This window comes from Amblyraja radiata, chromosome 18 (assembly GCF_010909765.2).
Source record: "Amblyraja radiata isolate CabotCenter1 chromosome 18, sAmbRad1.1.pri, whole genome shotgun sequence".
Taxonomy (NCBI): Eukaryota; Metazoa; Chordata; class Chondrichthyes; order Rajiformes; family Rajidae; genus Amblyraja; species Amblyraja radiata.
The window spans coordinates 23,766,705-23,779,101 of record NC_045973.1 but is presented as its reverse complement, the minus strand read 5'-3'; the positions used below and the strand labels follow the sequence as shown (position 1 = coordinate 23,779,101).

General features: G+C 40.2%; 1 protein-coding gene across 1 annotated transcript in view; it reads left to right on the top strand.

Annotated features, from left to right (window-relative positions):
• The window catches only part of tex264 (testis expressed 264, ER-phagy receptor), a 144,963-nt gene that overhangs the window by 24,938 nt on the left and 107,628 nt on the right, over nt 1–12,397 (top strand). Inside the window, exon 2 of the mRNA XM_033036852.1 lies at nt 6,158–6,379. Coding sequence (XP_032892743.1) covers nt 6,158–6,379 — 222 coding nt within the window. The remainder of the gene's footprint in view (nt 1–6,157; nt 6,380–12,397) is intronic.

Genomic DNA, 12,397 nt, shown 5'->3' with positions numbered 1-12,397 from the left:
ACATTTATCTATATTATACTGCATCTGCCCACTCACTCAACCTGTCCAGGTCACCCTCCAACCTCCTAACATCCTCTTCACAGTTCACACTGCCACCCAGCTTTGTGTCATCCGCAAACTTGCTAATGTTGCTCCTAATTCCCTCTTCCAAATCATTAATATATATGGTCAACAGTTGCGGCCCCAATACCAAGCCTTGCGGCACTCCACTTGCCACTGCCTGCCTTTCTGAAAAGGACCCGTTCACTCCTACTCTTTGCTTCCTGTTGGCCAACCAATTTTCTATCCATGTCAACACCCTACCTCCAATACCATGTGCTCTAATTTTAGTCACCAGTCTCCCGTGCGGGACCTTATCAAATGCTTTCTGAAAGTCTAGATACACTACATCCACTGGCTCCCCTTCATCCATTTTACTTGTCACATCCTCAAAAAATTCCAGAAGATTAGTCAAGCATGATTTCCCTTTCATAAATCCATGTTGACTTGGACTAATCATTTTACTGCTATCCAAATGCCCCACTATTACCTCTTTAATAATTGACTCCAGCATCTTTCCCACCACCGAAGTCAGGCTAACTGGTCTATAATTACCCGTTTTCTCTCTTGCACCTTTCTTGAAAAGTGGGATAACATTAGCTACCATCCAATCCACAGGAACTGATCCTGAATCTATTGAACATTGGAAAATGATCACCAATGCGCCTACTATTTCTAGAGCCACCTCCCTAAGGACCCTGGGATGCAGACCATCAGGCTAAGGGGATTTATCATCCTTCAGTTCCATTAGCCTATCCAATACTATTGCTAGCCTAATTACAATTTCTTTCAGTTCCTCTACCCCCTTAGATCCTCTGTCCTCCAGTACATCCGGGAGATTGTTTGTGTCTTCCTTTGTGAAGACAGATCCGAAGTACCTGTTCAACTCTTCTGCCATTTCCTTGTTACCCATGATAGTTTCACCCGTGTCTGCCTTCAAGGGACGCACATGTGGTTTTGCTACTCTTTTTCCCTTAACAAAGCTTTTACTGTCTTTCCGTATAGTCCTGGCCAGCTTCCCCTCGTACCTCATCTTATCAGTCCGCATTGCCCGTTTTGTTTCCTTCTGTTGTCCTATGAAAGATTCCCAATCCTCTGGCTTCTGGCTACTCTTTGCTGTGTTATACATCTTTTCTTTTAGTTTTATTCTATCCCTAAGCTCTCTTGTCAGCCAAGGTTGTCTCCTGCTCCCCTTAGAATCTTTCTTCCTTTTTGGAATGAAATGATCCTGCGTCTTCTAGATTCTGCCCAGAAATTCCTGCAATTGCTGTTCCACCGTCATTCCTGCTAGGATCCCTTTCCAGTCTACCTTGGCCAGCTCCTCTCTCATGCCTTCATAGTCCTCTTTGTTCAACAGCATCACTGACACTTCTGATTTAACCTTCTCCTTCTCAAATTGCAGATTAATACTAATCATATTATGATCACTACCTCTAAGCGGTTCCTTTACCTCGAGTTCTCTTATCAAATCTGGTTAATTGGACAACGCTAAATCCAGAATTGTCTTTTCTCTGGTTGGCTCCATTACAAGCTGCTCTAAGAATCCATCTCGGAGGCACTCTACAACTCTCTTTCTTGGGGTCCTGAACCAACCTGATTTTCCCAGTCTACCTGCATATTGAAATCCCCCATCACCACAGTGGCATTACCTTTGTTACATGCCCCTTTTAACTCCTGCTGCAACTTACACCCTACATCCGGGCTACTATTTGGGGGTCTGTTGATAACACCAATTAGTGTCTTCTTGCCTTTAAAATTCCTCAACTCAATCCACAGTGACTCTACCTCGTCAGTCCCTATGTCTTCCCTCACAAGGGACTGAATTCCATCCCTCACCAGCAGAGCTACCCACCTCCTCTCCCCACCTGCCTGTCCTTTGTAGGATGTATAACCCTGAATATTAAGTTCCCAGGCCCGATCCTCCTGCAGCCATGTCTCAGTAATCCCCACAATGTCATATCTACCAACCTCTAACTGAGCCTCAAGCTCATTTACTTTACTTCTTATACTTTTTTTGTCTTCTTCTAAAAATATACTATCACATTATCATCCCTTTGTTCTGGAATAAATACAGAGATTTGATGTAAACTAGTGTGTAATCTTGGTGTTCTGTTCAAACAGGATTTGTGCTTCGATCCTCAAGCTTCTCTATGGCCTAAGATGTATCCTATCAGTTCCCATCTCTATTCCAGCTTACTACATGAAACAATCATCCATGATTTTATGAAACTAGAGAACCATGTTTCAAATTTCCTTTTTTGGATATGCCTAACATTTTACAGGTTACAACCTATTAAAAGGAAGAAGAGAGAAAGGAATGAACTACAGCCCTGTTTGCCTAACTTCATTGGTTGGGAATTAACTTGAATTCATAATGAAATATGTAACAACAAAAGACATTGAAAAGAATAGTAGGATTGAGCAGAATTCACAAGAAGTAAAATTGTGTTTTGCTAATTTACTCTAGTTCATTGAGGATGTGGCATAAAAATAGATAAAAAGAGTTGATGGATGTGGTATATTTAGATTTTTAGGAGGCTTTCGAGAAAAGCTCATACAGGAGAATGGTCAACAAAATAAGAGCACCTCGATTCGAAGATAATATACTGACGTAGAAGGAATAAGCCAATCATCTCAGGGTTGCAGTTTATGACTTCTGGGGTATTGCAGGGATCAGTGTCAATGATTTGGCAGAGTAGAACAAATTTGCTGGCAAAACTAAACAAGGTGGGATAGTGAGTATGGAGAAAGACATGGATAGGCTGTAAGAGGATATAGACATTCTGAGTGAATAGGTGAGCACGTGGTAGATGGAATATAAAGTGGAAAAAATGTGAGGTCACTGATGAACAGCACAGAAAAGCAAGGTATTTGTGAAATGGTGAGAGGTTGGGTGGCATCAGTGTTCAAAGGTGCACAGATGTGCCTATACACACATTAGTTTATGCCAAGTGGAGCAGGCAACCAGGAGGGTTTTGGACAAATGGTGAAGGGTATGGGATCTTCATGAACTGTCCCAAAAACAACAGTCCTAAATTTAACTCTGCTGCCACAGAGGAGCCTACTCTTGCTCTCTCTCTCTCTCTCTCTCTCTCTCTCTCTCTCTCTCTCTCTCTCTCTCTCTCTCTCTCTCTCTCTCTCTCTCTCTCTCTCTTCCTGCCACAGTAGGGAAAGTTAAATTCTTTGATATCAACATTGGCATTTTGATTGAGACATGATGCAGGAGATGGCTGGTTCAAAGAACAAACTGGAGGATACACCTGCTTGAGGGGCACAAAAGACGAGGAATGTTATCTTCATTATGAGAATTTCACCATCAAGCATGAGCTAGCTCAGCATATTGGCAATCTCCCTCTGGAATTAGTGAATACTTTGTAATCCTTTTGTATGCTTTAACATGAAACCAACATATTGCAAACATCAGCACATCCTCAGTCTCATTAAAAACAGCCTAGAAGAGATTTGATGAGAATGAAGAGAAGATCCAGGAGGCAATTAACAGCAAATGCAAGGCATTCCCAGATTGAAAACTGCATCATATCTCAATAGAAAATAAACAGTAGCAGCAGAAAGCCTGTAAGCTATAGGACAGATGATGGATTGAAAAATCACAGGAGACCCTGTGAACTGCTGACAGCTACAACATGGATGGGTATAAAATGTTGTCAAAGCAATCTTCGACCAAAATAGCCAAGGCCCCACTCCACTGGATAGCAAGATTTGATCTTAACTTAATCAACGACCTAGGGGTGTTCAATACCTGCTGGAAGGGACACTTTGAAGGCACAATGAACTGCAGATGCTGCAAATTTGAGCAAAACACAAAATGCTGGAGGAACTCAGCAGATCAGGCAGCATCTGTGTTAGGAATGGACAGAAATCAGACTGAAGAAGGGTCCCAAACCAAAAGGTTTGTACATTCCCTGTCTGACCCACTGAGTTCCTCCAGTACTTCGTGTTTGGAACACCTCGAAGACCTCTTCACTCGTGATTCTATCCTTGATGTAAAAGTCCTTGGCTCCATCTCATAACAATATTTCTGGGACAGTCCTGCTGCCACTCCCAACCAATAAGACATCAAAGTACCATATGCCAACTTAGAAAGCAAGAAACCACAGAAGCAGATGATATTTCTGCTGGTTCAAAATCAGTGGTGAGAACCATCAGTTATAAATTCAGAATATCATTGTCTACATTTGTAGAGGAGAATGTGTCAGGGGACTTCAGACATTATAACTGTGACTGTCTTCAAGAAAGGAGACAATTCCAACTGCATTCATTACAGAGAGATCTATCTGCACTCTGCTGCAAAGAAAGGACCCTTCTCAATTCTCTCCTCAGTTGCTCCTGGAATGTTTGGATTCTGTCCATCCAGAGGCACAATGGACATGAGATTCACTTCTTGACAATTTCAAGAAAAAAAGCAGGGAGCAGCACTAATCTTATTGGTTCACTAACGTCTTTAAATCTATAAAGTAGAAGGTACTATAAAGTACTCGTCAAACTGAGCTACAATGCATTTGGTTCATAATCCTGTACGTCATGATTCTTAGTAGTGGGTTCATCGCAGTCAATTACAGCAAAAACAGGTGTTAAAATAAGGCTGCATTACTGTCATATTCATATTTAGTTTAGTTTATTGTTATATAGACCCAAGGCGCAATGAAATATCTTGTTCATATGAAGCTCATAGAGTGCATAGCATACATGATACTGTTAGATACTACAATAAATACAACAATGAGTGTAAAACAACAGAATGGTTTAAATATTGTAGTGCAATCCGAAGTACTGCAAAAAATAAGATGCATCTTTTCAATCTTCTTGTTGCAATACTGCATCTCACCTTCAACAAGCTTCTTGCTGGAGTGGAGTAAATCAGTACTAAATGGAACCTGCCCCAAACCTCCCTAGTAAGACTGTCTCGACTTCAGTGTTGAGCTGGAGTGAAGGCTGAGGGCAAATTGTTATTCATTCACTGAAGTATAAATTGTTATTCATTCACTGAAGCACAAACATTCTACTTCCCAGCTTGGACAGTCACTCCCTATTTTATCTGTGGTTTCCAGAGTCATCTTATGTACCACAGAACTGGAATGGAAGCAAGTCATCCTCAATCCCAAGGGACTGCTTGAGAAGATTCTATGTAAATCATGTTAACCTACACCTTCCTATTGTGAGGAAAGAGTTAACAGACATGGTTGATTTAGACTAGGGATAGAAAAATATAACTTAGAAAGAAATAAGATGTCAGCAGAAGCCAGACTGCTAGTAGAATAGAAAGTAACGATATGAAGAACAGAGAGAAATTCTAGATAAAAAGTAGCAATAGAAATACTTCAGTAGAAGTTTGGGTGGACGTTCCACGACGTTCTCGTGGGAATCTGGGTTTTATGTTATGATTGGAAGAAGCTCAATGGGTGTGAAAATAGTGAAAAGAAATGTATAAAGATAGAAGACATCCCGATCCTCGGTGTGCCTCTAGGGGACATCAGTGGAGAGGCACCTATTCTGCAGAATATGAAATTAATAAAAACACTTCTTTGTCTGAATTTGTCTCAAGAGCATTTGTGATTTTTGAATCTCACACTATTATGAATGAATCTGCTCTGCATTTCAGCAATACTTCTTCACTTCCTTGTCTCCTACCTTAAGCATTCCAAATTGTGTTGTTAAAATGGGAAGTTTTGTGTTCCTCTGAGCACACAAGAACTGATCAAACCTGAAATAATGGGGTAATGATCTTTCTTGTAATTAGCAGCAAAAAATAATCTTCAATTGAGCCAAAGATTGAACATATTTTTACATAGATACTAATACATAAAATTATGACCAGACAGTTCTAATCAGACCCTGGTAAGGAGCCATTTCTGCAATTTCAACATTGATCTTTCTGTAATATTTTTACCATGAAGAGAAGGGAATCCAATTTCGCCCTCGCATCTGTGCCCCACGTGGAACAGCAGACAACAACATACACAGATGTTGCAATATGTCCGTTTTTTCAGGATAGCTTGTATCAGTGGTACTTTGCGCTGATAGAAATGTTATTTTGAAATTTGTGCATTAAAGTACATCAGAAGGCAAATGTTAACCTGAAGTTCTTCCATTATTCCAGGTGCCGGAAGAAAAGCTGAGATATATTGTGGGGAGCATCCTGAGTGAAGGTGACGAGAAGCCATCTGAAGAACTGGTCAAACTTTATGAGAAGTTTGGCTTTAGAATATTTTCTTTCCCAGAAGTCACGCATGTTGTTATGACAACATTTCCTTTCACGACCTTCCTTTCACTGCTCCTAGCAACGTACAGAGTGTACCCAGTCCTAAATAACTACATCAAGGTAGGAACCTTTTAAACAATTCATCATGTTCAGTTGATCAATTCTTGATTTTGGTATCATGATCCATAATTGAAAACCTGTTTCTGACAAGTGTCACATGAACAATTTTAAGCTTTGCAGGTGGCCTGCAGTGGTACTGAAGTCAAGTTTTGAAAATAGGTAATATTGATTCCAGCATCTCAGTCTCATGCGTGTCATAGATTTTGTTCCCTGATTTATTTAACAATGCATTCTGACCCACATGTATGCATGTTTAGATACCGATTTACAAAAAAAATCTCTATAATGAACCTTGAATGTGTTGGAGACCTAAGGTCTCCAATTAAATGGATGTTCCTTTAAACATATTGGAAAACCTGGAAAGCTCTACTTACTATCTACTATATGGACATTATATATCCCAATATTCTTATTGAACATTTTAAGATAATCTATCATTAATACTCTTGAGTGCTGTCGATGCTACCATTAGTTATCCATAGAATATAGCACTGATTGTCATTGGTATATCTATTTTACAATGCATTTAAATGTGCCCTATAATTGAAAAGTCTGTGGTGCGATTTTTGCAATTTCTTTGTAGGATTTGAGACATCTGAAGGTGAGAGTTCATATCTGTATTTAAGCACAAAGATTCTGTATTTTTCCATTCAATATTTTGGTGCAGTGAACTTTATGTGGTCATGGTCTGCATGTCAGTTGACAAAGCAATGGAATGTCTAGCAGAATCTTATCATACGTACATTGAAATATATCTTCAACTGATATCATTTGGCAAACTTTCCAAATAAACATTTTAATCTAAATTGTATTTATCTTTGTCCTGAAGACTAGATTTAAATGTGTAAATAACAAAAAGCCATTTCCAGGCATGGATCATGGAATTCAAAATAAAGTATTATTTGCATATCTGTCTTTGTTGCACCACTGCTATCAAATGGGGATGTGCTGTGGATGGGTTGGAGCATGCAATCATGCAGTAATATTCCAATGCGGTGGCACTATAATGTGGCAGAAGTTCCGACGCAAGAATGATTCTGTTTGAGTTTTGAAGGAACCCAGGGGGTCAAGCAGCACAGCATCTGTGATTGGAAATGAACAGACGATGTTTTGGGGTGGGGCTCTTCTTTGGTCTGAATTAATCCAGCATCTGATTGCTCAAAACTCCAGCATCTGTAGTCTCTTTCACCTGATAGCCTGTTATTGAATGTATTTAATAATGCATTCTGGCCAACATATATGCCTGGTTGGATACTAATTTACAAAAAAGGTCTGTAACATGAACCTTGAATGTGATGGGGAGCTAAGCTCTCCAATTAAATGGATAATTCTTTAAAAATATTAGAAAACTATATGTTACTAGGGGGAACATTATACATTCTATTATCCTTGATTGAACATTTCAAGTAAAATCAAAGTTTTACATCCTCAACTGGGGTTGTGAATGTCATGTTTTTACCCAATATTATGTAGGGTGTTATCCATTTAATTAGACAGGCGGATGGAAAAGAAAAGTCAGACAATGTACAAATATATTTCAAACTGTTTATTTTTTGTTGTGTAGACGTTTACCTTAGGGGAAGGTTTACTGAAGACACCAAGTTTAGGTTTATTATTATCACACGCACCATGGTACAGTGAAAATCTCTGTTTTACATGCTTTACAATCAGATCAAATAGTACTATACATAACCTAATTCCACTGATTCTTTTCTCATTTCTGAAAAAACAATGAGAGTTGCAGGAAATAAATTTACACATTTTACAGTTCTATGTATATATGAGTATGTTGTTCTCTTACCTCTCTTACCTCTTTTTTCCCTAATATTACCAATAGTTGTAACAATTAGTCACCAATTTGCACACCCACTCAATCGCTGTCTTGTTTTGAATGGCAACTATAGGCATGGGTCGTGATTCACTGGTGGTTCTCTTGGTAAGTGAAACGTTTTAAGGATTCATGTCCTTCTCCAGCAACTTGACCATTTGAACTGAACTGAACTCTCACTCTGATATTTGAATGATCATTGCAGAACAATTATCAAAGGTCTTGCTGAAGTCATATAGACTACAGCTATGGTCCTCGACAACCATCTTGGTTACTTCTTTACAAAACTCAATAAAATTCACAGAACACAATCTCCCATGTACAAAACCATACTAACTATCCCTAAATAACCCCTGTCTATCCAAATGCATGTATATCTTATTCCTTATGGGCTTGTCCCACTTAGGCGACTTTTTAGGCGACTGCAGGAGACTATGCAGCCGCCACATGGTCGCCACATGTTCGCGGGTGGTTGCCGGGGAGTCGCCTTCATGGCCGCGAGGAGTACCTGCATTGTGGGAACTAGTCGTGGCCTCATTATGGGCGCTGTGAATTTTACAACATGTTGAAGAATTAATGGCGACTGGAATGAAGCCGCCATGGAGAGTAGCGAGAATTCTCGTATCGTAGGTGGGTCGCCAGGAGGTCTAAGTGGGACAGCCCCATTAGAATCCTCTCCAGTACCTTTCCTACCAGAGATGTCAATCTTACTGGTGTATATTCCCAGGTTTTATTTACTGCCATTCTTAAATACAGACACAACATTAGCCACTCTCCAGCTTTTCGGCACCTCGTCCGTGTTAAATGATGATTTGCATATCTCAGCCAGGATTCCTGCAATTTCTTCTCCACTCAGCAAACATCTCTGGTAATGGTATCCAAGCATTGGAGATGGTATGGCCAGTTTTCCTTATCTTCCTTCGTGTGGCGTGCACAGCCTAAAGTTGTTGGACAACTTGTTCTATTTGATCTTCCGTTTGTGCACGTCGAGTTGATTGCATTAGTCGAAACAGGGTGGACCACGTGAAGGTTGCAATCTTCCACCCCAGTTTTCCTTATCATGATGATGCTTAGATTAGCAGTCAAATCTCTGGAGAAATAACAAGGTAGGTTGGACAAATTAGGAACAACATTTCATCATAACTTGTGGGTTAGCTTGATGGTAGGGAGCGCTGAATTTTTTTATTAACTACAGAAAACAAAATTCGAAAACAAACCTCATACTTCATTTAAATCCAGGGGCAGCAAAAGTAATTGAAATATTCAGTGACAGATGGTTGGGAAAGCCAGTTTCTGATCTCTGGAGTAGGTGCTATGCTATAAGTTTGTCTAATTAACAGTTTCAGCTGGGGAGCCTGCGGATAGATTGTCTGTTATATTTTTGTCTTCCAACTGGCTTTCATTACTGTGACACACTTACAAAAATGTGTTTAATTATCAGGATTTGTGGTAGGTATATGAGCCAGTTCCAAAAATCACACACCGTGACGTATATTCTTATAAGAGGCTTACAGGGTTTTGTATGGCGTTTGAGATTATATTTGTAAATAAGGTTGCTAGTTTCCATTCTACGATTGTGCCCCGTGTTCCTAGAATTAAAATGTGACGCTTTAATGTGCAACTCTCGTCTCCCGAGTGCCTTTACTGGATTATTTTGGTTTTGTGCTTGATTGTAAGTTGGTTGCTTGCTCCAGTTCTTGTGAAATCAGGGATTATCAACACATAAATTATTGGATAATAATGGTTGCCTATCATTAATTTCCGTGAGTATGTGGTAACTTGCCACCTGTTCCAGTCCACGTATTGATAATGCTCCCACAGCACATTTAGCCAGGGAGGTTCTGCAATTTGACCTTACACCAGTGAAAAATGAATGAAATACTTCCAGTCAGTACTGGATTGTGGGAGACTGGTACAGCCCTATGATTCCAGCTGGCAGCAGATCAGATTCCATGAGGAAGAGTGACTAGCACCCTCATCTGCAAACTAGGGATAGGGAAAAATAAACAGACATTGGCAACCTCTCTCACTGCTCAATGTGGATTTAAAGTTTCTATCCAAGGGAGAGTCAAGTCTGCACAGGTTGTCAGTTCTGAGGCTAATGATTTATCTGGATCCGACTGTGCCATTCCCAGAAGGAAGATCTCTGACAGCTGTACAGTACTCAAGGATAGAATAGCTGTGTGAAGGACAGGGACATGGATGTTTGGCTCAGGAAAAGGCCTTTGATGTTATATTGCATGTGTACATGTCTATATGAAGGTATCTACAATTGGATAGAATTGCTCTGCACACGTATCACTATATTTATTGGAAGTAAAAAAAAGCCACAAAGTGCTGGAGTAACTCAATGGGTCAGGCAGAATCTCTCGAGAACAGAGGATTGGTCACTTTTTTGGGTTGGGATCGTTCTTCAGACTGATTATAGTAGGGGGGGAGAAAGCTGGAAGGGAGGTGGGGGTGGGATTAAGCTTGGCAAGTGAAAAGTGGCCACAGATGAGGGGAGTTTGATTGACAGATGGGAGGACACAGGCCAGAGATGGGAAAAAGACAAAAGGCTATGAGATAAGGAGCGAGGAGGTGTAAAATGTGATACAAAGAGATAATGGTGTAAGAGGATAGGGGAAAGGAAAAGGTCAGTTGTTGGATGGTTACCTAAAATTGGAGAATTCAATGTTCATACCATTGCCTTGTAAGGTACCCACTCGGAATATGTGGTGCTGTTCCTCCGGTTTGCTTTGTGACCTCGCTCTGACAGTGGAAGAGGCCAACCACAGAAAGGTCGGTATGGGAATGTGAAGGGGAGTTAAAATGGGTAGCAATGGGAGATCGAGCAGACCTTGGCAGACCGAGTGCAAGTGTTGGGAGAAATGGTCGTCTAGTCTTTGCATGGTTCCTCCAATGTAAGGAAGGCCACATCGGAATCACCCAATGCAACGGATAAGGTTAGAGGATGTGCATGTGAGCCTCTGTCTCTCACCAGGAAGTTCTGTTGGGGTCTCTGGATGGATGTGAGGTAGGAGTTATAGGGACAGGTGTTACATCTCCTGGGGGGGTGGATAGTTTGGTTGGGAAGGGATGTGAACCAAGGCATTGTACAGTCGCTGCAGAAAGCAATAAGGGGTGGGGATGGGAAACGTGACTGATAATGTGATCACATTGAAGATGGTGGAAATGTCAGTGAAATGTTGAAGGTGGTGGAAATGCCGAAGACCGTTGAAGGTGACAGAAATGTCAGAGAAACATTGAAAGTGATTGAAAATGAGTTGTAGTTGTTTTTGATTGAAGTGATATAATTATATCTGAGAGATGGGTGAGATATAAGATGATGAGCTCTCAATTACATTAGACTCTTTTGAGTTCATTTTCATCACCCTAAGATTAGAGATTAATTTTAGAGAATTATATTGCAGATGCAGGATATTTATAAAATCTGTTTTAATTTATGTTTCATATAAGGTGGTGAGGGTGATTGAGTATATTGGTCATGATGTTTAAGAAGGAACTGCAGATGCTGGAAAATCGAAGGTACACAAAAATGCTGAAGAAACTCAGCGGGTGCATGATTGGTCATGATATTCTTTATAGCTTGGATACACAAGATCGTGTAGATGTTGGAATCTGGAACAACAAACAATCAACTAGAGGAACTCGGTGGTTGAGCAACATTTGTGGGAAAAAGAATGGTGAATATATTGAGTCAAAACCTTGTATCAGGATTGAGATTTTAGAGGGAAGATAACCAGTATAAAGAGATGAGGATGTGGTGAGACAGAAGTGATCTTGTATAGCATGTTGGAGGGATTAGCTTGATGAACCAGCAGATCTTTTGCTCTCTGCTATGTTCATATGATTGCAATTCAATTCAATTTAAACCAATTTGGTGGAACAGGAATAATATGCAGAATTTGATTATTAAAAAATATATATTGGGAGAAGTAATGGGTAATAATGTTGACTGGTGTTTGTTCTCTGTCGTCTTCCTCATTTACCTCATAGCAAACTACTTTTCTTTTCTTCTATTCTTGCATGCAATTCACCTACTGCACCCTACTGCACCCTAAACTCACCAAGGCCCCCATTTCTTCACTCCTTTTGGATTTACTGAGGTCCTGTTTTTAAGGTCTTATTTCCAATGCTTCCTTTAAACCACGGGGCCCAGTTCCCCATATTCCCTTTAAACATACAAA